Here is a 25,802-nt window from a genome sequence, read left to right on the forward strand (position 1 = left end):
AATACTAAACTGCTGATACTTCATGCAACATATGTTAACACCAACTCTATTTTCAAGCTACTCTATTTATAAAGCAAATGCATGCTAAAATATCTAATATATTCTCTTGTTACTTCTTACATTTTGTTTCTACCATGTTCTATTGAAAATGGTTATGCTGCCATATTGGACCATTTTCCTATAAAAATGGAGAATTTACATTTTTCAAAATGCTTATTAAAATTAATCTATTGCTTAACTAATAATATTTACAACATCAGGCTGTCAAAAAGTATTCTGTGCAATGGAAAAAGAATTCAAAAATTAACAGGCACATACATTATATATGCCACATATACGTCCGAGAAAGATTTTGACCCAATATAAGTCCATACAAACATTCCTTTTCCTTGGATTCTAACAGTGACAATATATGATGGGTGTTTTCGGTTGCAAAAGCATGACGGAGATTTTCTTATTTTTTAGTTACCTGACAGGACAACTTCGACTAGGTCTCCTTCCTGGATATCTGTAGCTGATTTTACCAACTGGAGAATGTTTTCAGAGGAAGGGTCATGGCGAAAGAGTAGAATTTTGTCATACATTCCATAGAAACCACATTCAGGAAACTGCAAATATAAAACCATGAAAGTTTGCTACATAGTAAAATACATAATGTAAAATACAATACAATTAATATAATCAATATTTTGGGGGACTAGACCATTCCTGATATTAGTACTAAGCAACAAATGTACCAAGCAAGATAAATATTTTTCTATATATGACAGTATTCTGAGAATGGCTTTTTTTGCCCTCCCAGGTAAGCTCTTTTGCCTTTCTGCCTTTATTCCCCTGTGAATAATCCAGTACCCTCAGAGATGAGGGCAAAATATGTGCATTCCTTTAACCACTGCTAATATCTTTTCAAAGACAAGTTCCTGAGCCACCTGATCTAATTTGATCTGCTTTGAGAGGGGATTGGACTAGATGACCTTTGGAGATCCCTTCCAACCTACACTAACCTACAAGTCTGTGATCTCTCCCCAGATTAGTGGAAAAAAATGTGCCTGCAGTCCAGAAGACACATTTTTCAGCTCTGCCTAAGATGGAATACCCAAATGATAGCTGGGCAATACTTATTTCTTTAGACTAAAGTATGTCATTCAAGGCCTTCATTCAGCAACTGTTGAATCTTAGTCTGGATATTTATTAGGAATTTTTACCTGATAATTATAAATTCTTTCCATTATTAAAAACACCTTCAGAACTGTATTGTTTCTTTCAAATTTTACTCTTTAAAATATTTGTTTAAAATGTTCAGTTTCATCACAATATAAGTTAAAGCATGTGGAGCGACACTTCAATTAACATGATGCCACTGGGGTTTTTTGTACCATTCAGATTCTAGCTGCTGGGTATAAGATCAATAAATTACATACTAACTACAGTTATTAACTTCTTGAGTTTCAATTGCAATTGTCAATTATTATTTGTTATCCTATAGTAAAGCTTAAAAGCTAATGATTTTACTTCTAAAGAAGAATATGCAATTAAGTTTTAAAGCCAGCTACTATTCAAAAATGTAATTGCTTTTAGTCATACATATGTCTTCTCATTGCCTTTTAGACAAAGTCCATCTCTGTTTATCAAAAATATATCTGACTTCTTTTTTTCTTTACAAACGCTTCAGAAAATGCCTTGAAAAGAAGCAATACAGGGCAGAGGGGTCACCACAACAGAGAGTTTCAATCACTGTTCAGTTGCCATGGCAGCAGAACCTAGACTTTTTTGAATTAAATTTTATTTATTTCATAGAAGATGTATTAATATCAGCATCATACTTAACAGGGGAAAAAGAAAAGTGATCGGTACTCTTTCTTCACAAATATCACACCCAACTTAGGAGATCTCTTTTACAGTGTTAAAAAAGTCATTTTCAATTCTAGTTTTGGGAAAGTTATAATATGCATTACCAAATTCAAAACTTCCAGAAGCAACACCATAAAAAAGCTGGAATAAAATCAGTAAAAATGGATACTGAATTTTTATTTAAAATAAAAACATTCATGTAGGCCTTGGTAGAGTACTTAGCCAGTCAAAAAAAAAGTCCTATTTTGTCATGAAATAACCAGTGAAGTAATGAAATGTTACCACTTTGGATGAATCCACTGTGCAAGCACCTTCTACTGGTTTCACAGTCTCCTGAGAAAAGTGCCTTTTCCTGGGAAAAATACCAGGAACCACTTTTAACTGCATACAGACATTATTGGTGCCTACATATCAAAACCAATCAATTTTAGCTCAGTTGCCAGAAGACAGGTAATATTAAGGAACAATATTACCTGTAGATTATTTTAAAGTTGACTAAGGAGGTAAAATGGCAACATTTTATGTACAGAACTTAGAAAAAAACGATTTTCATTAAGCAAGAATGTTTTGTGAACCTGTGCATCTCTGGGTCTTAGTATTACTCTATATCTGTAATTTCATGCTGAAGTAACATCCTCTATCATCTTAACTAAAGGAGAAGGAGCAGAAGAGACTTTAAGTTTCAGTATAATTGAAATCAACTCCTAGGTATACTGTAACAACAGTCATTTTCACCTAAGGGAGAAAACAATCCAAAATTCCTAAAAAATGTTCTAGTACACGGGATAGTCACCTGGACAAAGACAAAATAATCTAGGTGACACTTTTTCCCTATAGTCACAAGTATGAGGATAAATATTTCAAGTATCATGTACCTTAAGATACAGTAAATACTCAGGACTAAAACTCCAAGATAAGCCAAATAATGCTGAAGGAGCTTGATTCTTTAAGGTACAAAGGATTCCAAATCTCACTAAAATAATAAATTATTCCACCTAGTGCCAAAAGCACTTTTCTGGTTCAAGAATAAGCTACATTCATGCCATGGATTTGAAATAGTTACTCTAGCTTTTAAAGAAATTTGCTTTACTTTAAGCTGCAGTGGGACAGAATCAAAGCTTTTTAGTGGAGAGGTAATCTGTACTGCAATACCCTCTTCATCGATACAGGCACTAGGATAGCCTAGATAATAGAAAAGCCAGTGGTACCTGCACTAAGAGCTACACTGCAGACACCTGAGCGAGTTTCCTCTCTCAGAAGCAGTGGAAAATTAAAAATACCTTTCAAAATGGAGATTGATGAACTTTTTCAAACACTGGATGCCACTAAATTTCAGAGACAGTACAGGCATTTTCCTCTGAGTTCATTACGACTTAAATTGTTTGTTTGTTCTGCCTTGTTATTCTCACTCAACTTGCTGTTTTCAAGTTATCTCTACTTTTTTTCTACTCATAAAAATCCTTTGCTATATTACACTTATTATATGTGTGTGTATAAACATATAGTCTGAAGTATCATTTATTATATTTTGTACAGAGAAATTCAATCACAAAATATTTTGGTAAATTATATACAAGAATTATCTTCTGGGTTCAAGTTAGTTTTCCCCAGATAAACTATTCTCATGCCAAGAAAGCCATTTTGATAGTGTGATTCTCCAAATAAAACATTGTGTAAGGACCAACTGTTGCAACAGCAACAAAAATATTCCATCAGCTAAGCTTATTCCTGCCAACAATAATGTTGATGGCACAAATAAAAGCAACCAAAAAGCAGCCACATTGCTTGGTACTACAACATAATAAATAGCACTTATTTTTGCCAAATACAGGACAAATAAAGAAATGCATATATGTCAAGCTACCTAGAAGCTAACTAAACCCAAGCTAATTTTACACTGAAGAGTAATTTTAGACACTGTAAAACCTTTCAAGGAACAAGCTGGTTACAGGATGCTGTGTTCTGGGGTTTTCTGAGACCATGAAAAACGTAGCAATTTATGTAAATGATGTGTGGATTCATGAGTGAACATACCAAAACTGTATTTGGAAATTTAGAAAAATAAGAAAGACTTCTTGCAAATGAATACATTTTGAAAAGACAGCTTTTGGAGGACAAGAGCAAACAGAATTTAAGAATTAGTGAAAGAGACCACCGTACTGGCACATGGGAATAAAGGGCTGACCTAGTACATTCCTGTGACAATACTGCCAACCAAGAGACCACTTCTCTTAAATTATTAATGAGTTGTGCATTGTTTGAACATATACATACACATCAACAGAAGAGTACACATTTTTTTAATTAGAGAGAATAATCAGATACTTAATGCATTTTATATCACTTACAAACAATCCTGGGTTCCAGATTCACAATTTATAAAATTTCTATATTAATACAAATCTACCCCCAATTTAGATATTATTTATTAGTGATTTCCCAAATAAAAAGGAAGAAATATTGTACAACATGCTTTTAATACACTTAAAAATACAAAAAATATTCATTCTAAGAAGGAAAGATTCAACACACCTGAAAAAGCAGAAAATTTGGTTCAAAATAGACACTAAAATTTTGGAAAAGCTGAGAGCATATTTTAATGAAACTATTTCAAAAAAAACTCAAATAAAACACTATTGTTATTGTAGTAACTATCTAAAGAAGGAATGCAGTTACCACTGAAGAGAATATCCAGTGTGCAAATGCTAGTGAATCATTTAAAAGCCTTATTTCTACTTTCCAGAGGTGCATTTTCAACTTTGTTAGAGAGAGAGAGACTTTCAACTTTGTTAGAGAGGTCAGTTTATGAGAGATGTATAATACCATTAGAAGAATATATCATATTAGAAAACATGTTAACCATAAAAAGAAAGATTGTTTAGCCTAGATGCATGGAGTCCCTATCTGGGATCCTGGGATAAATGATCATAGACTGGTGCAGATAGCAAGGAAATAATCTGTTTCTCCTCTCCATGGGACATAAAATAAGCATTATTAAATGTAAAGCACAGGAAGGGATACATTACAGGGAATTAGACTAGATACAAGAAAAGCTTTACAGAGATGAGACTATTTAATAGTTCTTACAGATTGCCTAAGGAAGGGAATTTCTATTAGCAGAGGTTTTTTGAAAGAAAAATTAAAGAAGTGTCAGGAATGTGACAGCTGATCTTTTCATCTTGGGATAGAAAGACAGAGTAGATAACCTCATATACCCTAATATACCCTAATAATTTACTGGTGAATAAATGCTGAATAATTTACTGTTTAGCATAAGTGGGTATAATCCCAATCAAAACTATGCCTAAATGTTGAGTCCTATTTATTTATTTATTTATTTAAATACAACTCTCTTTGTCCATGACCAATGTTAAATCTTGCTTGCGCCTGTCCACAGTGCCACTAAGTCAAAAAATGTTATGATTATTCTGAACAAAACTGCCATTATCATACAGAGAAAACTCCACATTATCTATCCACAGGTTTTGTTCATTAATTTAATAAATCAGAGACATGGGATAAAAGAAAATTTTCTAAAAAATTAATAAATTACAAATTTCCCTCAGAATATGTATCAGCATTATGTTTTGCTATCAGAGTAATTAATGTTGGCCAACCTTACAATGTAGAAGGAATTAATTATCAGTAACAATAGGTTTATATCAGTGCAATAGAGTCACAGAGGGAGCACTATATCATTCCCTCATTCTGTATTACTGTCAAGCCATCTTTGATGTACCAGGTGTATATTACATGGCACTGTGGGAAAATTGTTGTAAAGGTAATATCACATATAAACAAGTATTACTCTCAAAGTATTTGACAAACTATTTTCTACTCTATAGCATACTTTTCTACAAAAAAAGGAAATAAAATATATTGCTTTTTATAATATTGACAATAACATTTTAAAAATGAATGACTCCCATGAAGGAATAAAATTCTGACAGTAAATAAGCACACTGTTTACCAGGCTTAGGACTTCAAGGAAGACCTGAATTCTGCACCCTCCAAAACTGCACTGAATTGACTTACAGCACAGTAATTACTGATCAGTGTGACTATTTATACAAAGCACACACATATAAGTCTGCATGATAAGAGATTTCAGTCATTAGTGTAAAATAGCATTCATATAGATGATCAATTATGCCGCAGTAGAGTCCAATTGATTTCAGACAGTTTCAGGAAGAAAACTTGTAATATAACATCATATTTGTTTAAAAATCAGCCTTCATGGATGGACGAGGGGGACTGTTTGAAGTTTAAACAGTTCTGAGAATACTGTGTTTCTGAATCACTCTGCAAGTTACTTATTTGTCCATTTTAAAATGGAAAAAAAGAAATAGTCTATTAACAAGTTGAATTTCAATTACTGTTGCTAGTAATGATTAAAATTATGGATACAATGTATTTTGTTGTTTGATAATGGAGACTTTAATTCTGTTAGTTTATTAGCTTTTGAATGATTAATATTCCTAGAGTGTAGGTGCAGTGATCATTCATAGACAATGAATACTACTTTACTACTACTTTAATCAATTATATCTCCACAAGAAATGTGGATACAAGAATTGTATAGTATCTCTTTATGGTAACTTTCAGAGATAAAAAAACAACACATACTGTTATAATAATCTATTAGTGAATTTAAGGGATGTGATTCAACACATGTGATTACATTAAAGGTGTTTATTTCTAAAAACTTAAACAACAGAGACCTAAATGTTGGTTTTCAGCATTCTTATTCTTTACACTTAAGTGATGCTTGTCTCATATTATGCCAATAATTCCTCCTTACACATACTGCAAAGTTACCACATTAAACACGTATATCTGAAAGAAACATAACAGATTTTATTCCAAACATTGAGCCTTAAAATTACTTAAATTACTTACTACACATTTATTTAAAACATTTTGGATCATATCGTAGCAGCTTTTGTGGTAAAAAACAGGAAACAACATGAGCACTTGAAGTCATCTGTAAGCAGACTAAGGTGATGTGCTTTTTTCATTCATCTAAAACATCATTTAGCTTTTCTCTAACAATGGGACTTCAAAAAAGTCAAATAACTTTTTCAGACAAAAAATTCCTGGTCAGGATCTCAAGTAATAATTTGGTATTGACCAGTTTGTGGGTACTCTGGAAAGGCAGTAGATTATACATAAACACAGGGCAAAGAGGCTCAGCACCAACCTTTCCTCAGCAGATATCAAAGTGAAAGGAATCATTCAAATATTTTTATCCTTAGCAAAAGTAGATATCTAAAGAAAATACACTGAAAGACTTCACCAATAACTGGATAGAAGCCAAATGACTGCAAATTCTGGGTCTCCAGTTAAAAAGACTTCAAGTGATATTAAAAAACCTGCAGACTCATATTAAATATTAATAACAAGGACCTTTAAGTAATTCAGTAATTCATTTAAGCCCCCAGTAGCCATTGTATCAATCATTAGTTTCAGCAATGTATGTCCATACACATGCAGACACGTCAAACTATGCACCATCCTATAATTGTGCTGCCTTATTGATTATTGTTCTCAATAAAAGGAGCTAATCACAAGGATCACAAACTAATGAAAAAAATAGATTCTATTTAAATCTCTTTCTAATTACTGTGACAATCAGATGGTTTTATTACCAAAGAAACATAACTTTAAAAGATCTGGTATATCTAAATGTCAACACGATGGCACATATTTCCAATATGAGTTGGGAAACTTTCAATAGTTTTAATTAATCATATACATGGTTATTTGAACAGACAAAATATTCCGTCTTCCTCTTTGCTTAGTGAAGCACAATTTCTAAAAGAATTAATCAAAAGGAAAGGTAAGACTGTCTAATATAAGTACACTTCTCTTATCAGTTTGGTTTAATAATTATGTATTTGGGAGATTATCATAGTAGATATCTCAATTGAAAAAGCTGCTGAGAAATAAATTTCTTTCAGATAAAGGACTTTCCCTGGAAGATCTGAAAAACATGTATTATAAGCACTGATGCTGCTTCCAGTGTAACTACTAATGTAAACCAATAGCAAAAAAACATGCTGTTGTGATAATTTAGCAAAAATACTCCTTTCAAAATACTGAAATTATCACGCTGTTGTAACAGAACAGGTGGATATATTCTCATTGCTAAAGGTGCAAAAGAATTGAGATACTCAGAAAAGATCCTCTTTGTTCTGTCTTTATATATGTTAGTTTCTTCTCAATTTTTAGCATTTCTTGTAAAGATACTTTCAAATTTTCAGTCTTCATTGACCTTTTTCTTTTTTTTATTGACATTAAATTGAACTATGTCTTTTTAACTAAATAGCTATTTTTTCCTTCTAAATTAGTTAGAATTTTGCAAGCCTTGTTCTTAGACAAGCCCTTATTGAATGCCAAAAAGCAACAAGGACCTTGATAAAACCTTCTGGAAGTCTTTCACAGCACAAAGATAACGATCCAGAACACATAAGGGCTGTGGGCTAAACAATGTCTTCACAGCATGTGGAGAAGTTGAGTCACCCAATGTTTGTTGACATTAAAAGAAAAAAAACAAAACTCAAACTTAAACAAAAAAGCTTTACTTTGATTCAATTGTCTTAAAATAATTAAAGATAAATGTATGAAACTGTTGAAAAAATCATATTAACCAAACTGAAACATTCTTATACATTCTTAAAATAACAATGCATTTTATTTTTAGATGTCAGGATTTCCTTTCTCTACAGAGGTTACAACACAGCAAATTCACAATACCGAAAAGCACAGAGAGTTTTTGGCAAAGAGGACTGACTACATTCTTACTTACCTATTGCAGCCACTGCTACCTTCAGAACCAATATTATTAGAGATTTTTAAAAGGCCCTATTTCCTAAACCCAAAGCTATAATGAAAACATTATTTTTTCCTTTATGCATAAATAAAATATCAGAAGACTTTGCAGTTTTGTTATAAATAGCATCAGAGGTAGTATTTAATGCAAAGACTTTCTTCACATGTACCACTGTAGTTACTACAATCTAGCTCAACTCTTCAGTTTAAATAGAGTTCACCCTTTGGTTATGCAATGTGTATATAGCAATGTGTATGTAGCAACAACTCAGTAAGAACTGGAGCTGGTGGCTTCTCCAGCAGCAGTGATACCTTCTCCTCATTCCGGAATATTTCAGGCTGTGGCTAAGAAGTCTCAGAGACGGTGACTCTGGAAACTTTTGGTGATATCCTTTGCACTTGCCAGGTAGCCAAATAGCAAGGACAGGCAATAGCTGTCTATTTCTTCTCTTTTCTTTCCTTCTCTCTTTTTTCTTTTCCCCTGTCAGTCATTTGTACAGAAAAGAAAAGTAAGTCTCACAAAAGCTAAAGGGCTGCACCAGCCATCCTGAAACTGCTCATGTTGCAGTACTACCCAAGACAGCCTTAGGTCAAGCCCACTTGTCACGGGTGCGGAAAGACAGACAAATGACAGAAGAGCAAAGAAGGTCCTGCACTGGAAAGGAGAAGAAGCAACAGAAGAAACCTAGAATGGTTTTGGAAGCAGCAGAAGGGGGATGACCAGAGCAAGGAAAATACACTTAGAACAAAAGTATATGAAAGACCTGCATGAACAAAAAATGGAAAGACGACTTAGAAAGGATTAAAGGTGATGCTTGAGGCTACCATGAGGAGCCAGGTTTACAAGGGATAAACTGTTGAATGGGAACAGCGGTATAGCTCCTTGCTTCCTTTTTGCCAGTGCTTTCCTGAAAAAGTATTAGAAGTTTTGCGTCTAATCTAATAGCTAAGTGAAAAAGAGAGTTTCTAAGGTGTATGTCCACTAAACAAGCCAGGAACCATTCTCCAGATATTAGGCTAAATGGCACAAAATGGCTCACTGTCATACGACTCAATTCTTTGCCCCAGAAACATGGTGTCTATATTCCCGCTGCCTATTTAAGCAGTCCCTGACACACACTAGGCCCCAAACCTTGCCTGAGCATCGTCTGCAAGAGTGTGATTTGGCATGGTCCAAACCGTAGGAGGAAGCACGCAATTAAACAGCTAAAAAGCTTATATGATTTTGGGCCAGCGCTTGAGCCCACGCTCTCATCTTGTTTTATTTACTAGTTTAGATACAACTTCAGAGAACCATCACCATTTGTAACATTTCTACTTCACTAAATGCTTTAATAAGGACAGAGTCATTCCCTATATAACACAGATTTTATAACATAGATTTTTATTCTTCTTTTTAGTCTTTTACTACAATCTTTGATTAATCACATGTTCTATAAAGCACAATTAGATAGCTACAGCATAGCAGTTAATGAGCCTTTCCAAGTGAGACTTCAGGAAGGAGCAAAATTTATATTAATACCTAATGCAAACAATAATTATTTAGATCACAAATATGCACATAATATTTCCCCAATTCTGTTTGCTGCTGTGGTTGATAAACCAGATTTCTTCATATCTCACAGATCAAGAACAGAGTACTCTGCCCGCACATACTTACTTGAACAGCCACCAAGCTACAATTTTTTTTGTTTGTTTTTGCAGGTCCAAGCTATGGAATTGTCCACAATAACAACCACAGAGGAAAAGTACAGCTGAGCTCCTCCACAGAAACGTCTGGCTGTGCAGACTGCTGGCATGGCTGTGCTGCAGAGCCCGACCTCCGAGCAACCCCTTTGTGTGCCTCTCAGTACAGGTTGTTCCTTGTGACCGTGGGGAAGGAGTCGCTTCTTTTGCAGCAGATCTCTAAACACACACGCTCTCTTGCTACCTATGCCTCCTCGTGCTGCGTGTCTGCTTGCCTTCTGTCACTCACATTGCTCACTGCCAAACACACTGAATATATACCGCCTCACTTAAGCCACTAGCACACAGACTTTATAAAATCCCAGTTGTCCCGCAGTCAAGCAGCAAAAGACATGGGCAGATGCTCCAAATAAGGGCTTCTTCACAATACTACAGGGCATTTTTCCAAAGCTGGATTCTTTCACCCATGGGAAACAGAAAGCAATGTTGACACATCAGAAACATGGCTCAAAATGGATGCTAAGTTTTACTTGTGTGCTTATGACTGAAGACTTCAGTAAAATCAGTGACTCTGCAGAGCCAGATTCTTAGTAATGTTGCTTTCATCAATTTAAGAAACCTGAAGGCTGGAAGAAAAGCATGTGTTTTCTCTCATTCTTCCATGCAGTTAAAAATGAAAAATATTAAATAATAAGACTTTTCTCCAAAAGAAAGACATCTTTTAACATAATCAATGTAACTCTATTTGCGCTACCACAAGACACTAATATCTTATCATTTGAAAGGACAGAGGAAAGGACATTCAAACATTATTATAATAAATGCTTGGAAAGCTCTGTCCTTAGCTTTTTCTTTTCCTCTTATTGATTTTTTTCCCCATCTTTCATGTTCTCTGCATGCACTACAGTACATGACACTCTGCCTTAGGCAACCTCCTCCATCTGTCCCATTAAGAAGAAATTTTCCAATAATGTAGCCCTTGACAAAATTCTACATTCTTATAATAGTCTGTTTTTATTTATTACTGTGGCAACCTCCTCCATAGCTCCTTAAGGAATACATGCTTCCTTACCAAGGTTTATAAAGAAAAGACTGGTCAACTCGCATTAAAAAGACACTATATTAAGGCAAATTTAAAAATTATCAAATTATTAATTTGATCATTTACATTTTTAATTGTTCCTAAACTTTATATTTTGTAAATTATATACATGTATTATATTTTGCATTTATAATGCTATATAACTGGACTTAAGTTTTGAAATCTTTGATTTTTATTAAACAATTAAATTGGAAAGGATCACCTAGTGCTTCTAAATCAGCAAGTGCTTGATGTCACACTTTATTATACTTTCAATACAAACAGAATAACAATTGCTAAAATGTTACATGTACGTATTAGCGCTGCTAATCAGTAAAGCAAGTGTAAGTAGAGAACATATTGTAATTTTATCCTCCCCATCAGCCTGAATAGATTGATTATATTCTTATATTTTTGCGTTAACAATGCATTGCTGTTTTTCTGCTTCTAAGGAAGTAGTTCATTATTAATTATTGCATGTAACTGGTGACAAAAAGTACATGTTGATTATCTCTTGGAAATCGATTTTCACTAATACCTTTAAATAACTTCTGACTCAAACATAATTGATTTTCTCAAGGGTTAGCTTTTCTACTGTTAATGTCCCAGCCTTTTGTGATTATTCTATTGTAGCTTGCAGTGCAATGAAGATGACACAGAGTTAAGCAGAAGTAACCAAAGGATAATAAGTCCAAGAATAATTCAGACATTGAGAAAACTGTCAAATAATTTTCTCACATAAAAATTCTAAAAGGAAGTTCATGTGTCAGGCAAATCAAAACAAGTTCATGTGGCTGACTTAGCTATCATGCAGTAAGAGATTAATTCAGCTGAAATATTTAGAAAAGTAATAGTAATAAACACACAACAATCAGATTCAAAAGGGAAACGGGTCTTCACATCCTCCCGAGAGCAAAGGACTAAGCTAGGATTGCCTTCTCCAAACATCTCTTGCCAGCAATAGCATTTCTAAACAAAAGTAGTTGTAGCTGCTGTGTTTCAATCTGCATACATCACGGTCTTTTTATTATCATATGTGCACTACAGGGAAAATCTCTTAGGACACTTAGACATAAAGATTAAACATATGTTTACATCTTCTGTGAATCTAGGAACACTTTCACCAAATTGTAAACAATTACAGGGCAAACCATGAAAATCATTTAAAGAGACGCACACGAGTAAATCTTAAGGTTAATTTATATTTTATGCATTTCATAAAATAAATGCTTAAAACCATGGAACAATTGCCAGGTTGCAAAAGGAGTTTCAAAGTGTATATATAATATATACAGATATATAATGTTCAAAATAGAAAGTTGATAGCAACAGATATAAATAGAAACGTAAGAGTTGTAAAAAAACACTAAGGGAAGCCAGAGGATGCAAAGAAATATCACTGTGAGCATACTTAAGGTACATAAGAAGTTTTGCTAATACTTTAGGAAAAAAAAGGACCCTCACAATTCTACCCTACATAAAAGGAAAGTGACTGATAAATATTTATGTTCCACATTTTGGGAAAATCCAGTCTTATGTATTAATGTCCTATAATGATGAAACACTTTCCATTCTACCAGTTGATACTGACATTGGAGAGAATTCACTGAAGCTGCAAACGTACTATGGAAAAGTCCAAAAACTTTAAACCAAATTGAAAGGGCTGTAAAATCAGCTGCAGTAGTCAGAGGAGGAAAACTAATACTGTGCTGCTGTTTAAAAAGCGGAATGGAACAACCTGAATAACCGTAGACTTCTCGAAATAATGGAACAACAAATAGAAAATAAAACAAAAATTATATAAAGGAAACTAACATTATTTAACTGCCACTTCGGTTTATAGAAAAACTAGATAACTTGATACTTTAATGAGGAGACTGTATAAGCATAAATTAAGGGCCACACAAAGCCAGACTTTGCAAAATATTAGGGCAGATCCCTGGGAACCTGGGATGCAAACTGTTCTGATAGAGCAGGGAATCTCTTCTCAAAAGCAATGAAATTTAGTCGATGTAGTAGATAATTAAATGAGCACGCACTCTCAGTGATGTGCTTATGCCATAAACTGAGAAGAGTATGGATTTATTAACCTCTGCTTTTGGCACTGATGCAACTGCAACTGGAAGCTTGTATTTATACCTGGTATTCAGAATTCAAAAAGCTAGTACACCTGAGAAAGGATTCAGGGAAGAATGATAGAATAATTAAGGAACTGAAAGACATGCTGTCCTATAAGTGGCAGCAGGAGATTAAACTGTTTAATTCTAAAGGAAAGTCAGGATGTGATTTGATCATTTTTGATAAGCATCAGTATGAGAAAGTGAAATCTGATTATCTATTGATTCATCTATCTTGCAGACAAAGGAACAGCAAATTCCAATTTCTGACAGCTGAAGCTATGTAAATTTAGGCTACTTAACAATTATTTTGCTGGTGAGGTTTTTTTTTTTTTTTTTGCTCCTTATTTTAAATAGCTAAAACAAGTAGTCATTTAAAAACAAATATGGCAGTTCCAGTTTCACATTATTAGCAGTTTGGATTTTTGTTTCCAAAAGAGATGCTCTGTTCAAAAAGGAATTAATTCAGGCAACTCCTGTGTCTTTTGTTATACAAAAAAAATCAGACTAAATTACTGTAATGTCAAACTCTCTATGCAGCTACATTCATGGTCATGCTAGTTGGAGAAAACTAACAGCTTTCTTGGGACTCTCTTCAGAGTTTTGGTTTTCGTTTGTTTTTGCTTGCTTGCTTGCTTGCTTGTTTTTTTTAACTCAAAGGACAACCACACGGGTGTCTTCCAATACATCAGACACCTGACATAATCCTGCCACTCATTTTGGCATTGACAAGGCCTCTACAGTAATACTCTGCCTAGTTTTGGGTGCCCACCAGAGACAGTCCAAGGACAGCACCAAAAATAAGAGTTCTATAAAATGTGGTATAAAAAGAAAGACTTAAAGAGCTAAACAGTGATTAGAAGAAAGGAAAGATTGAAAGGAATCATTGACAGTCTTTAGTTTTGTAAAATATGTCAAAAGTTTATCCTCAGAGGAAGGAATATACTCTTATCCATCTTCACACAGAACAAGCAATAAGGGGTTTTATTACAACAAAGGGGATTTAAGATAAATATTAAGAATTAGGGATAGCTGAAAACTGGAAATGATTTTGTAGGAGGCTGTAGAATCTCGGTCGCTGGCAGTTTTCAGAACAGTTAAGGCAAAAAAGAACGGTATAGCTATAGCTCATCCTGACTGAGAGCAGAGGAAGACCTTTGGGGCCTTTCCATCCCTGGCTCTATGATTCTTCTGAATGAGACAAAATAAAAAATATATATATTTTCAGTTCAGAGTAAGAAAAATAAGCTATATAAGACACATTCCTACAGTTTAGTGTTCCTTTCTAAGAGTCACATTCCTTTCTGCCTATCTAAAATTCCCATTGTAAGTTCAACTGGATAAATACTTCTCCATTTTCTATCCTAAACGGTTGTGTAGAGCTCCTCCACAACATTACATAGTTGCCACATTTCCCAAAGGAGGTTTCTGCATCTCAGTGTGGGTGAATACACATCCACTCCCATCCAGCTAGTACTGACAGATTATTTGACAGTTTAATTTCAGTCAGCCCTATCTGCCTCAAGAATATTTTTAAACATCAAGACAAAAGTTGCCTTAGGATTTAATGTGTCTGGGCTGTGCATCTTAGAAATCATTTCTCTAACAGACGAAATGAACAACACCATCATACCCAAATTCCTACGCAGGTTTACTAGCTCTCCTGTCTTCAGCTACCCGCTGTCTTCCAATACTTAATTCTTCCAATATAGAACTTCAGACGACCCATATCTCATCTGCTCTCAAACAATGGGATTGGTGTTAAACAGTATTGCTGCTCTCAGAGTCAGCAACTGACTGAACCTTTCTCATGGCTCTGACGCTCTGATCTTGGACTTTAAATAAGCCTTCCATTGTTTTTTGATGGGATTGAAACTCTCCTGGTGTTAAACAAATGTAAGTGCTTTGGTGAATACGAATTCACTTAATCATGTCTCTGAATATTTTATTTCAAGTGCTGGCTCCTGCATTGCAAAACCAGCATCTCTCAATGTATTTTTTTAAAAAGTGCTTTTTTAAAGCACTTTGTATTCATTTTGCACTGCTATAATTTCCGGTTGTAGAACTGTGCTGCACAATAGAAGCTGGTATTTTAGAAAAGATGCTTTTTAGAGTCTTTTCCTTAACACTGGACTGAAAAAAAGCTGTAAAATAAAGATATAAAATTATGATTTTTTTATAATTAAAGTTGGAACTGTTAATTTATAAATGCTGCAAAAAGGAAATTGATATCAAGAACAAAAATATAAATCAACTCTTTGTAGCTACTCTACTGGCTCATTGGGCAATTTCATGCAGATCACCATATTAAAAATATATTGCTTACAACAAAGAAATTATGGCTTCTTGCCTTTTGTAAAGAAGATAGTCTTTTGCACAAACCACAATATTTTGAAGAATGCTGCAAGCAAATTCCAAATTCTATTCCTGCCAGGGAAAGGCAGCTGTCACATTAAACCAAGAAAACTAAGAAAACTTTTCAGACCTTCTTCTACTATGTAAAGAGACCTTTCTAAGTTCTAATAACAAATGAGTCATTGTAAATATCTCATTTGCTTGAAGTCTCAGCCATGTGGCACCTAGCCAGCTGGGAGTGAAGAAGCAGACACTTAATACAAGAAGTTCCTAGCAACTAGAATCCTGCAGGGAGGATGAGATTGTATTACCAGCAGCTGAGAGAACAAGACCTCAGATATTACAAAGGAATACACAGAATCAAGTTTACTTGGTCCTTGTTAGGTTTTTTGCAATAGTACTGCATCAGAAGCAAGAAGGCATGCAGTAAGGTTTATAACCAAAGGAGGCAGAAACATGTGTGACAGGTAGGCTGTGTGATCCTACTAATCTGTAGGAAAAATATTAGACTGTAATTTCCAGTAAAAGCAAAATACAGGGAGCCACAAGGACATCCTCATCCATCAACATTTTAACTCTGTAAAGATGCTTGAATTTTCTGCTCATTGTTAAGACAGTCATCTTTTCTAAGAAGACAGAAAAACCTTTTGAGTTTTGTTGACTGAGCTTTCAAATCCTCATTTTTTCTCCTATCTTTTCTTACACAGCAAAAGAAAGAGGGAAGTAATGGGACAAGCAATAAAAAATGGTAATTCCATTTTTTAGTTCAAAAATAAAGGTGGCTAATACGTTTAGTTCTGACCAAATTCATTTTTCTTCATTGTTGCAGAGAGCCACAAAGTATCAGTGCCTCCCACAAGCAACAGGATCCTGGCCAGTGTAGCATCCAGAGGACATGGCAGCCCCCAGACCAAACCAGCCTAGCCACAGCTGGGTGCTCGTTCTCTAAATCCCGTATGTGCAGGACTCACTAACCATTTCCCACACCATCACTGGACATTCAAACTGCTCTGTACACAAGCATCCCCTGCGGCACGCTCAGTGCCCACCATGACACCTGGCACCCTTCACCCTACTCAGCTCCAGGCATTTTCGCCCACTCCTCCAACACTGAAGAGATCAGTGCAGTCATAAAAATATTACTCTTAGGTATTTTCCCAAGATGTGTTCAACTGCTTTGAGTCTCTATAAGTGGCAGCATTCTTACTATACATCACTAAACTATAACAAAATGGATGGATGAGTTAAAAAGATTATGACACATCCATTTTATTATATGAGATCCTGTGTAACTCAAAAGAGAAAATGTCTTTTTTCCTGCAGTGTTTGTCAAAATACTTTAGAAATAATATGTTTCTGCATCTCGAACAGCTTCCCCTTTCTCCCCCCACAGCAACAAATACTATTGCTCAACTAATTACATATCATCAGCAGGTAATTTCAGCTCAATTATTTCTTGCCTCTAAAACTGGTGAGTGCACAACTGCATAAGAGAATGAAGTTATAAACATTTTAAATAAGCACTGGTCTGAGTACAGTGGTCCAACATGCTATCTTGAACTGCCAACATGCAGGGCTTCAATAATAACGAATGACATTTCAGAAGCCTAAAGCAGTCCCCAAAGAATGTTCCATGGGTTATGTCACCTTGGATTTACTTTAAGCAACGTACCTTCAGAAGCATGTGTTGATTGTTAATTGCTATGCTTCAGCAAGGTAAATAAGCACTTGAAACTGGATATAATGCACTGACAGGCCAACGCTGGAATTTGCAGCAGGGTAAAATGCCCAAGGCCATGATTTTCAAAAGCATCTGGTAAGTGTTCTTATGCATGATGTTAAAGCTGACTTTTAAAAACTAGATTCTCTTGGTTCCTTACTGTCATGCAGACCATTTGTCACCTATTTCACAGTAAAAGCTACAATGCACTACAAAAGCTAAAAAAAGAAAAATCAATCGAATATATAAGGGTCTATTAACAGGATGCATGCAAGCAGTTCTATTCTGCACAATCAATCATATTTTCCTTACCAAGTGTTTCACCAGAATCACCGTTTCCATCATTGCGTCTCTTATGCACACAGGAGAAAATTTTTATTTATTCACAAATAAACTCAGAATCCAATAAAAGGAGAGCAAAAACAACAGGTATCCAAAAGAGAGTTTAATGAAGTTAAAATAATATGTTGTATTATTATGGAGAGTCAAATCTGAATATAGAACAAATTACTGGGACCAGAAATAATTCTGCATGCACAGATGTGGATTTCATCTCCACAAACAGTTGCACATTCAAATTATGTGCAAGTTTGAATTGGTGCTTACTGGCTTCTGACCATTCCCTCCTCCTTGCCCACTGGTCCTTCTTTGGAAGTATCTGATTAAAGAGTCCAGATAATCTTAGTCCACAACCACAAACCAGTTTGTAGCATGAACCTCTGTTTATCAGCCTACAGAAGTCTGTGAAGATAACCTCCCTCAGAAAGCCAAAAAAATCACTACTCACAAAAAGTTACATTTCAGAAAAGCCTCAAGAAGTGTTTATTTCTCATGGTGCAGCACAAAATACAGAAATACAAGGCAGAGATTCTAATTTCAACTACCTAAAACAACTAAAGAATGATTATTCTAGAAAATTTCTGTTCCTCGACGTCAGTCAAAACCATCCCAAGTTGCAAACTTGCCTATATTTTGTTAAATCTCTTGTCTGAAGTACAGGTCAGTTCCTTTTTGATCTAAAGCTATTACAGCCATTAGAGGGTTGAACAACCACCCTGCAGTGGTTGCTCCAGAAAAAAAAGTCTGGGTGAAGACAAATCAGAGTACCTTGGTCTGCCTAGTGGGTATAAGGACCAAACATTTCATGCCAAGTTTCCCACTCCATATCATTCTCTTCCTCCCCTCCCCTTGAACTAAATTATAGTTGGCTTTGCAAGACAAGCACTTGATTTCACCTAAAAGCACACACAACCAAAACAATGGAAACATCTGATCCTGAATGAAACTTGGTTGTATTTATTAAAAAGCTGAAAGAAAAAAAAAGAACTATGCTGTTAGGAAGAATTTTCAAGTAGTAATAGAAGTCTCCACAGTGGTATTAAAAAAAAAAAAAGAAAGAAAAAAAAATCATTCTGCCAGTGATTACTTCTGCCAAACTGGAAAAAAATTCCTTCTGGTTAAAATAAAATATGCATAAATATACAGCAGTGACAAAAGACTATTTTTTTTCTTTCAGAGCACTATAATTTTATTTAAATGGTAGGTGTTCTTTCTAAACAGAATGGCATTTCAAAGAGACATCCAATCCTGTATTTCAAATGCAGCAGTCATCTCTGAAACATGGCCTTTAAGAAAATTTCAAAATAGCAAGAAGCAAATTAGTGAGAAAAAAAAAAACACCTTATCAACTGTATTTTGTATAAAAACATAATCATCAGGAAACAAATGCACCTTTAGAATTTCCCCTCTCCCCACCCCCTTTCTCTTTCCTCTGAAGTCTGGGTCTGCACAAAGATATAAGAAGCCACTAACCCACAGAGTCCCATGCCTGCCAACCACTGTGGCTAAATAACTCACCATGCATCACAGCCATTTTATATGAATGCCTTCCCTAGAGGTTTAGAAATAAATAAAAATGCATATGGCAAAGTGATTCAAATTAAACGAAATTAAATCAGAATGTCTTAACAGCAGATCTTTTAACAATTAATAATTTTTATATTGAAAAGACTGAGTTATGTCTTTAAACTAGCATATGATGCACTTCTTGATAGTGGGCTGAGCAGAGCATCAGGTCAGCAAGTTAATTTCCCTAATGGTAAAAATAACAAACCTGCCAGACAGATTATTTTTACCAGCTTGATTCTATTTTTTTACCCTTCACAACTAACTGTGACTACAGGGAGAAAAATGAGGAGGGGGAGAAGGATGATGGATTTAAATAACAAGAACTGCAAGTTTAGTCAATGCCAGCCAACAACCGATGGGATGAGAACAGGCACAATTTCGTTGCACACAATTCTCCAGCCATCGACCCCAGAGCTGCAAGGGCAGAGGGTATGGTGCTCATACCTGGCAGCTACTTTAATCGCTCCTACCTCTAAGGGCAGAGAGGAGCATTTTAGACTGTCCTTGAAGTAGCCAGGGTTCTTTGCAAGGCCTGAGAGTGAAAAAGGGGCAGGTACTTCATGTTTATCCTCACAGTTATTGTATCAGGAGCCACCAATGGCACTTCAGACTCAAAACACATTTCTTAGGTCATTACTTTTATTTACATGTTACATTTGTGTTAGACTTACTCTTCTACACATCAGTTACTTCCTTTAAACCTTACTGCCCAGTATAAGAGATAAAATATATCTTCAGTATCAAAAGATTTTTTTTTTTTAATATCAGTAATGTAACCCTAGCACACTACACTTGACTAGGCAAAGTTGTCCCTTATACAGCTTTTAGTAACTACCGGCAGCTGCAAATATTCTAGGAATGGATGAGTTAGTGAAATGGAAGACACGCTAGTGGTGTCAAGCCTAACCTAGAAAACAGGACAAAAACATGTATGGACTAAAATAATCCAAAGACTTCCAGCACCTGCACCCTGATGTCTTCTTTACCAACCAAGTTTTATGCTATTCTGTTGTAAAGAAATAGTGTAGCAAGTCAAACATTAACTATTGTTAATGTGCAAATATTTGAATGCATATAGTAAATAAGATATTTTAAATAATTCAAAGATTTTTCTCTGGAAAGTTCCTAAAGATTAATAGAAAAATAAAACAAACTCACTGATTAACAAGTATGTTTATATTTTGATCATCCCAGGATTTTTCTCCTATTGACCTTAGAATTTTTCATAATCTCTTCCTATAATAGCTATCTGTATTATTATAATGGTCCTCTGTCACTGTAGGTATCTATCTCTGTTATTAAAATTTATAACAAGCTACTTCTGTTAAAGTTACATCTCCAAGTGAGTTTTTTTGTACACTGCTGTTTATTTCTGAGATACTGTCTCACAGGTATTCCAGGTCACTGCCTGGAATCACAATCTAGAGCAACCCATCAGTTTAAAAAAAAAAAAAAGAAGAAAGAAAGAAAAAAAAAGTGAGCTGCTGGCAAGAAGAAGGGAAAAATAAGGTATTGCTGCAGCTGTGATGATGCCGGAATACAAACAATCCTCAGCACTGCACAAGCTGTGGCTACCTGTCTTTCTCTTTCTCACAGGGGCTAACAAACTTATCACCACTCCCTTTGCTGATATTTCTCTCTGTAACACAGGTTCCAACCTCCTTTTCACTGAAATTGTAAAGCTGATTAATATAACCAAGAAAAGTTCTGAGCAACTATTCTTATCCTGTACTTAGCTTGAGAGCCACTACTTCTATTTTAGCCCTAAAGAAGGGCTGGCATGTTTTCCCCAAATGTATCAGTTAACACAATAAAATGTTACCTCTTCTGTCAACAGAACTCTAAGTCCACAATTTTAAATGTTTTCTGTTTTGAATTTTTTAATGAAACTGAATATAAATCTTTCATCATGCTGTAGAATTCTTTTAATGTAATATTACACTTGATCTCTTGCTTTCTGCCTTTGGCCACTTGGCCAATCTTAAGTATTTCTTTCCAATAAAGCATCGTAACTAACACTGCCCTCCAGCTCTTCTGTGGTGTTCCAAATATCTTTCAAACTGTCATTATCTCCTGCTTTAAGTTTTACAACCTCCTAGTCTGACAGTACTTTAATCTTGTGGCCTTTCAATGTCTCTTCGGCTGGGTACTGCAACTTCCCATTCCTCCATCTGAGCGCTGAGGACTTTTTTCTGCTTAATGCCCTCTTCCTTCTTCTGCATTCTTCATATGTGAGTGATTTCATCTGCTCAAACAATTTTAGTTATTTTCATAAACACACATATTTTGCATCTCCAGCAAGTTCTTCCACATCTACTCCAAGTATTTACCAACTTTAACCAAAAACACTCAAGTCGCACTAACATAAAACAGATTTCTTTGAACTGAGGGTTGATGAGCTGCATCACCACATTTGGGTGTATGCATTTGCAGAAACAGGTCTTAAATTTATACTTGAAAATGCAGAGGTTGTTAATGAATCACCTGATGTTCAATTTTAAAAATGCAGCTTTCTGCATTAACCTATGCTTGTCATGGTCTTATAAAATAGTCAGACCAAACTCTTAGAAATGGAGTCATAATAGCACTAGCCAATTTTTCATTTACAATAAAATGAATGCAAATATAAGTATTTATCAACACTGATGCATTGAAGCAAATAGAATTTTTTCACATCCTGAGCAGAAAGACGATGGGGTATCAATACTCCCCCCCCGCCCCACCAAGTTTCTTTTTTGAATTTCAGTTAATTCTCTGCTTTTTAAACATCCCAAGCTAGAGCAGATCCCAGTAATATCACTTATCTTTTGATTACTTTCTGATTTCTGATTTAGTGGTACACCTGCCTGCTAAATCTTCCCTAACACAATACCTAATCACTTGTTGCCAGAAATTCCTCCCCATGGAAATGTCAGTCTTTAAACAAGCAAAAGGCAAAGTAGTGTTGAATATGAGTCAAAGAAAATCAAAACTAAAATGCTGAGCTTGGATTTTTATGCAATCAAATTTCCCCTTTTCTCCTTTAAACTAACATGACCTCTAGCACATTGGTGGTGCAATTTAATGAATAGACATCCTGCATTGGTATTGGTATATGTTTGGCATCACCAGGAAAAAATAACCAACCTTGAAGGCATTGTTATGCAAAGTCCTCATTACTCTTGTCTCTTCCTCAGGACCAACCTACCACAGCAACAAGCAAATAGCAGTGAATATAATCAATGTAAGTCATCGCAGAAAAGAGTCTGCTGACACAATATCTAACAATTTAAACATCAGCAGACAGTAAATATCAGCAATGAGTTTTAGGAAAACTAGAACTTTAGGCAACTTGCAAAAAAATAATTATCATGAGGCTAACCTGACCGCAAATGCATGAAAGATGCTCTAACACCAATATCCTGAGCTTAGAGACAGAACTACCTGTGCTAGACTGTGTCAAAAACCTTGCTGAAGTCCCTACAACAACCAGTCCTGGGAGACAGAGGCCAGCCTTTGAGCAGGTAGCATCAAGTCTCCTAATCAAAGGTATTCTAGGAGACAAACTGAACAAGTATGTCAGCCTGTACTCTAGGTCTTCAGATACTAATGCAATGTACCACTTGCCCAGTCCAGCTTCCTGAGATGCCTGCACCTCAAGCACCAACTTTGCAATCTGGCATGTGAATGCCTAGGTCCATTACTTCATACAATATCAACATAAATATTTACATTGAATAAAAATATAAATGTCAAGAACTTCAAACAGGAAGGTTCAAACAAGTTGCCACATGAGCAGAAGGAGGGAGCAGTAGAAGGGTCCTGCAGTAGCCTTAGAGATCTGTGCAACTCCACTGCAACCTGTAGGTTAGACTTTAGAAGAAGGAAAAGAGAAGAAGGGTCCATCAAACACAGGATACTGGAGGAAAGGAAGGAGCTGGTCTGTTTCTGCTGTGTGAAAGAACATTGTGCCAGTGGTGTTTCCTGTTGTCTCTTGCTTGCCACAGCTTTGTCACCAAGCCAGCCACAACATCCTCTCCACTGTACAGCCCACAACTGATGCTGTATCAGTGATCAGTGGGAAGGAGAAAAGTAAAGTTCTTCAGAAAGTACTTGTGTTCTCTGGGCACTACATCTTGCTGAGGACCCATCTACTGGGCCACAGACTGCACAATATCAGTCACTATACATCTCTTTAGTCCAGTCCTTTCTCACCTGTCCCACCCACCAAAGACACTCACTGGAGTTATGCTCCCACACAATGGCAAAATATATGCTTATGCCTGGCTGGGCTCTCTGAGTTCTTGAAATGGCAATATGCCAGCAGCTGAAGAGGGTCCTTTCCCTGCATCTTCAGGTGCTTCAATGGGTCAAGCTGAAAGCTTGGCTCCAAGTCTTGAATGCAGCCCTGTTCCCAACCTCCAACAGCCACAGACCACAAGAGGCTCTGTCATTGTCTCTTACCCCAAAAACAGCTGAGGTAGGAAAGCCTGTTGTCTCTTGCCTGGACATATCCCATCCCAGGATGCCTCTTTGTTTATCTTACAAATTATTCCTCAGTTCTGATAAAGCTAGCCAGAGCTAAGTCACCATTATTTCGTAATATTACATCCAAGAAACTCTTCCAAATCTAAAACCATATATGAAGCATGGTCCATAGCCCAACATCCTTCTATACATACAGTGATGAGTGCTGCTTGGCACTTATCAGATGCACCTTTTAACAGCATGACACTACTGAGAGATGACAAGAGGACACTAAGCTGTGATGCTTGTTCGGATGCCTTTGGAAAGCTGGAGTAGTTCCTGCATCTAGAAGTAACGTTCTACTGACTGAACACTATCCTCTACTTGGCTTCCTAAGGGAATTATGGGAATTTTCCTCCACTTGGCTTCCTAATGGAATTACACACAATGTGAATGATCAGTGGGTGGGGCGATAGCCTGAAACATGGAATACACCAATACAAAATCATTCAGGTTGGAAGTGACTTTTGGAGCTCATCTAGTCCAATGTCCTGTTCAAAGCATGATAGCATTGATGTAGCCTCAGAATTACAATCAGTTCCACGTTCCAAAACAGATGCAGTAAAACTACATTCCAAGAAAATTTTAAAATAGAAGTCTAGTGTTTTCACATGCATTTTTTAAGACAAGACAATGATATATTTGCATTATATTACATTGCACACTAGCTCACAGTTCCATTATAACATTTCTGGTAGCTGGTAGCATTTTAGGTAGCTGGGGAATGTATTTCTTACACATTTTAATTTTTTATGTCAATTAAATAGACCACATACCTCAAATGCAAAAAGGATTTAAGTCTCACAAGAGTATGAAATACCATGGGGGGGGAAAAAAAAGTTGGTTCTATTAATATTAGCCAATAACAGAAAACACGGACTTCCAAAACACAAGCTTTTTAAGCTGAATACATGGCTACACCACAATGTAAATACAGGTACTCTTAACAGAAAAAAAGACCTTTTTTTTTTCTGATCTCAATGGTCTGACAAATATAAACTTTATCCAAATGATAAAATGTTTCCTTTTTGTTTTTAAGAGAACAGCTCAACACAAATTATATATTAAATTGGCTAATTCCCCCTTCCCACTGTATCCTTTCCTTACAGGTTTTAATCTAGTATTCTCTCTAACTAAATCACGTTAGTGCAAATGTCAGAAAGATCCTTAATCTATACAGAAGGACAGAGTTTAAAATACAACTTTTCTCAATAGCAGTCTTGAGAAATATATGCTATCTTGATATGCATTTTACACTGCTGAATACAGAGCCTGCATAAATTTTCAGGCTTTTTACTAAGTTTAATGGTGGCCATACATTAACAGCAATGATTTATCGTCACCTCACTCCTTAGACATACGCTGTGGAAAAATCAGTGGCAATTTCTTTGAGTATTTTCATGCAAAGATAGAATACATTCATAATTTCCATGAGCAAACCAAATTTCATTAAGCGTCCGTCTTAATGAAAAGGATTGCAAATTATTCCCTGTCTCCAAAGTGTAAGTAGATGACATGTATTATGTACTCATATATCAAAAAAGTGAGATGTTTTTATGGTCTGATTTCACACGTTTCTGAAAGAAAAAAAACAAAACTCTATCTTCTCCAACAAATTATACACGTAATGTATAAATCTTAAAAAAAAAAAAACTTGTTTTCTCAGGGACCCGTGCTAAAGTGTTTACTCAGATGACCTTAGTATCATAAATAACAATAATCTTATCTTGCATTCCTGCTCTAGAAT

The 25,802-nt window shown here is 35.5% G+C and overlaps 1 protein-coding gene across 4 annotated transcripts in view; it reads right to left on the reverse strand.

The window, feature by feature from the left end:
• PRKD1 (protein kinase D1) overlaps positions 1-25,802 on the reverse strand; it is a 156,857-nt gene that overhangs the window by 73,546 nt on the left and 57,509 nt on the right. For all 4 annotated transcript variants that reach the window (XM_013940461.2, XM_013940463.2, XM_013940460.2 and 1 more), the window contains exon 2: positions 470-608. In XM_013940461.2, coding sequence (XP_013795915.2) covers positions 470-608 — 139 coding nt within the window. The remainder of the gene's footprint in view (positions 1-469; positions 609-25,802) is intronic.

The sequence above is a fragment of the Apteryx mantelli genome, chromosome 4, assembly GCF_036417845.1.
Source record: "Apteryx mantelli isolate bAptMan1 chromosome 4, bAptMan1.hap1, whole genome shotgun sequence".
In the NCBI taxonomy this organism is placed as follows: domain Eukaryota; kingdom Metazoa; phylum Chordata; class Aves; order Apterygiformes; family Apterygidae; genus Apteryx; species Apteryx mantelli.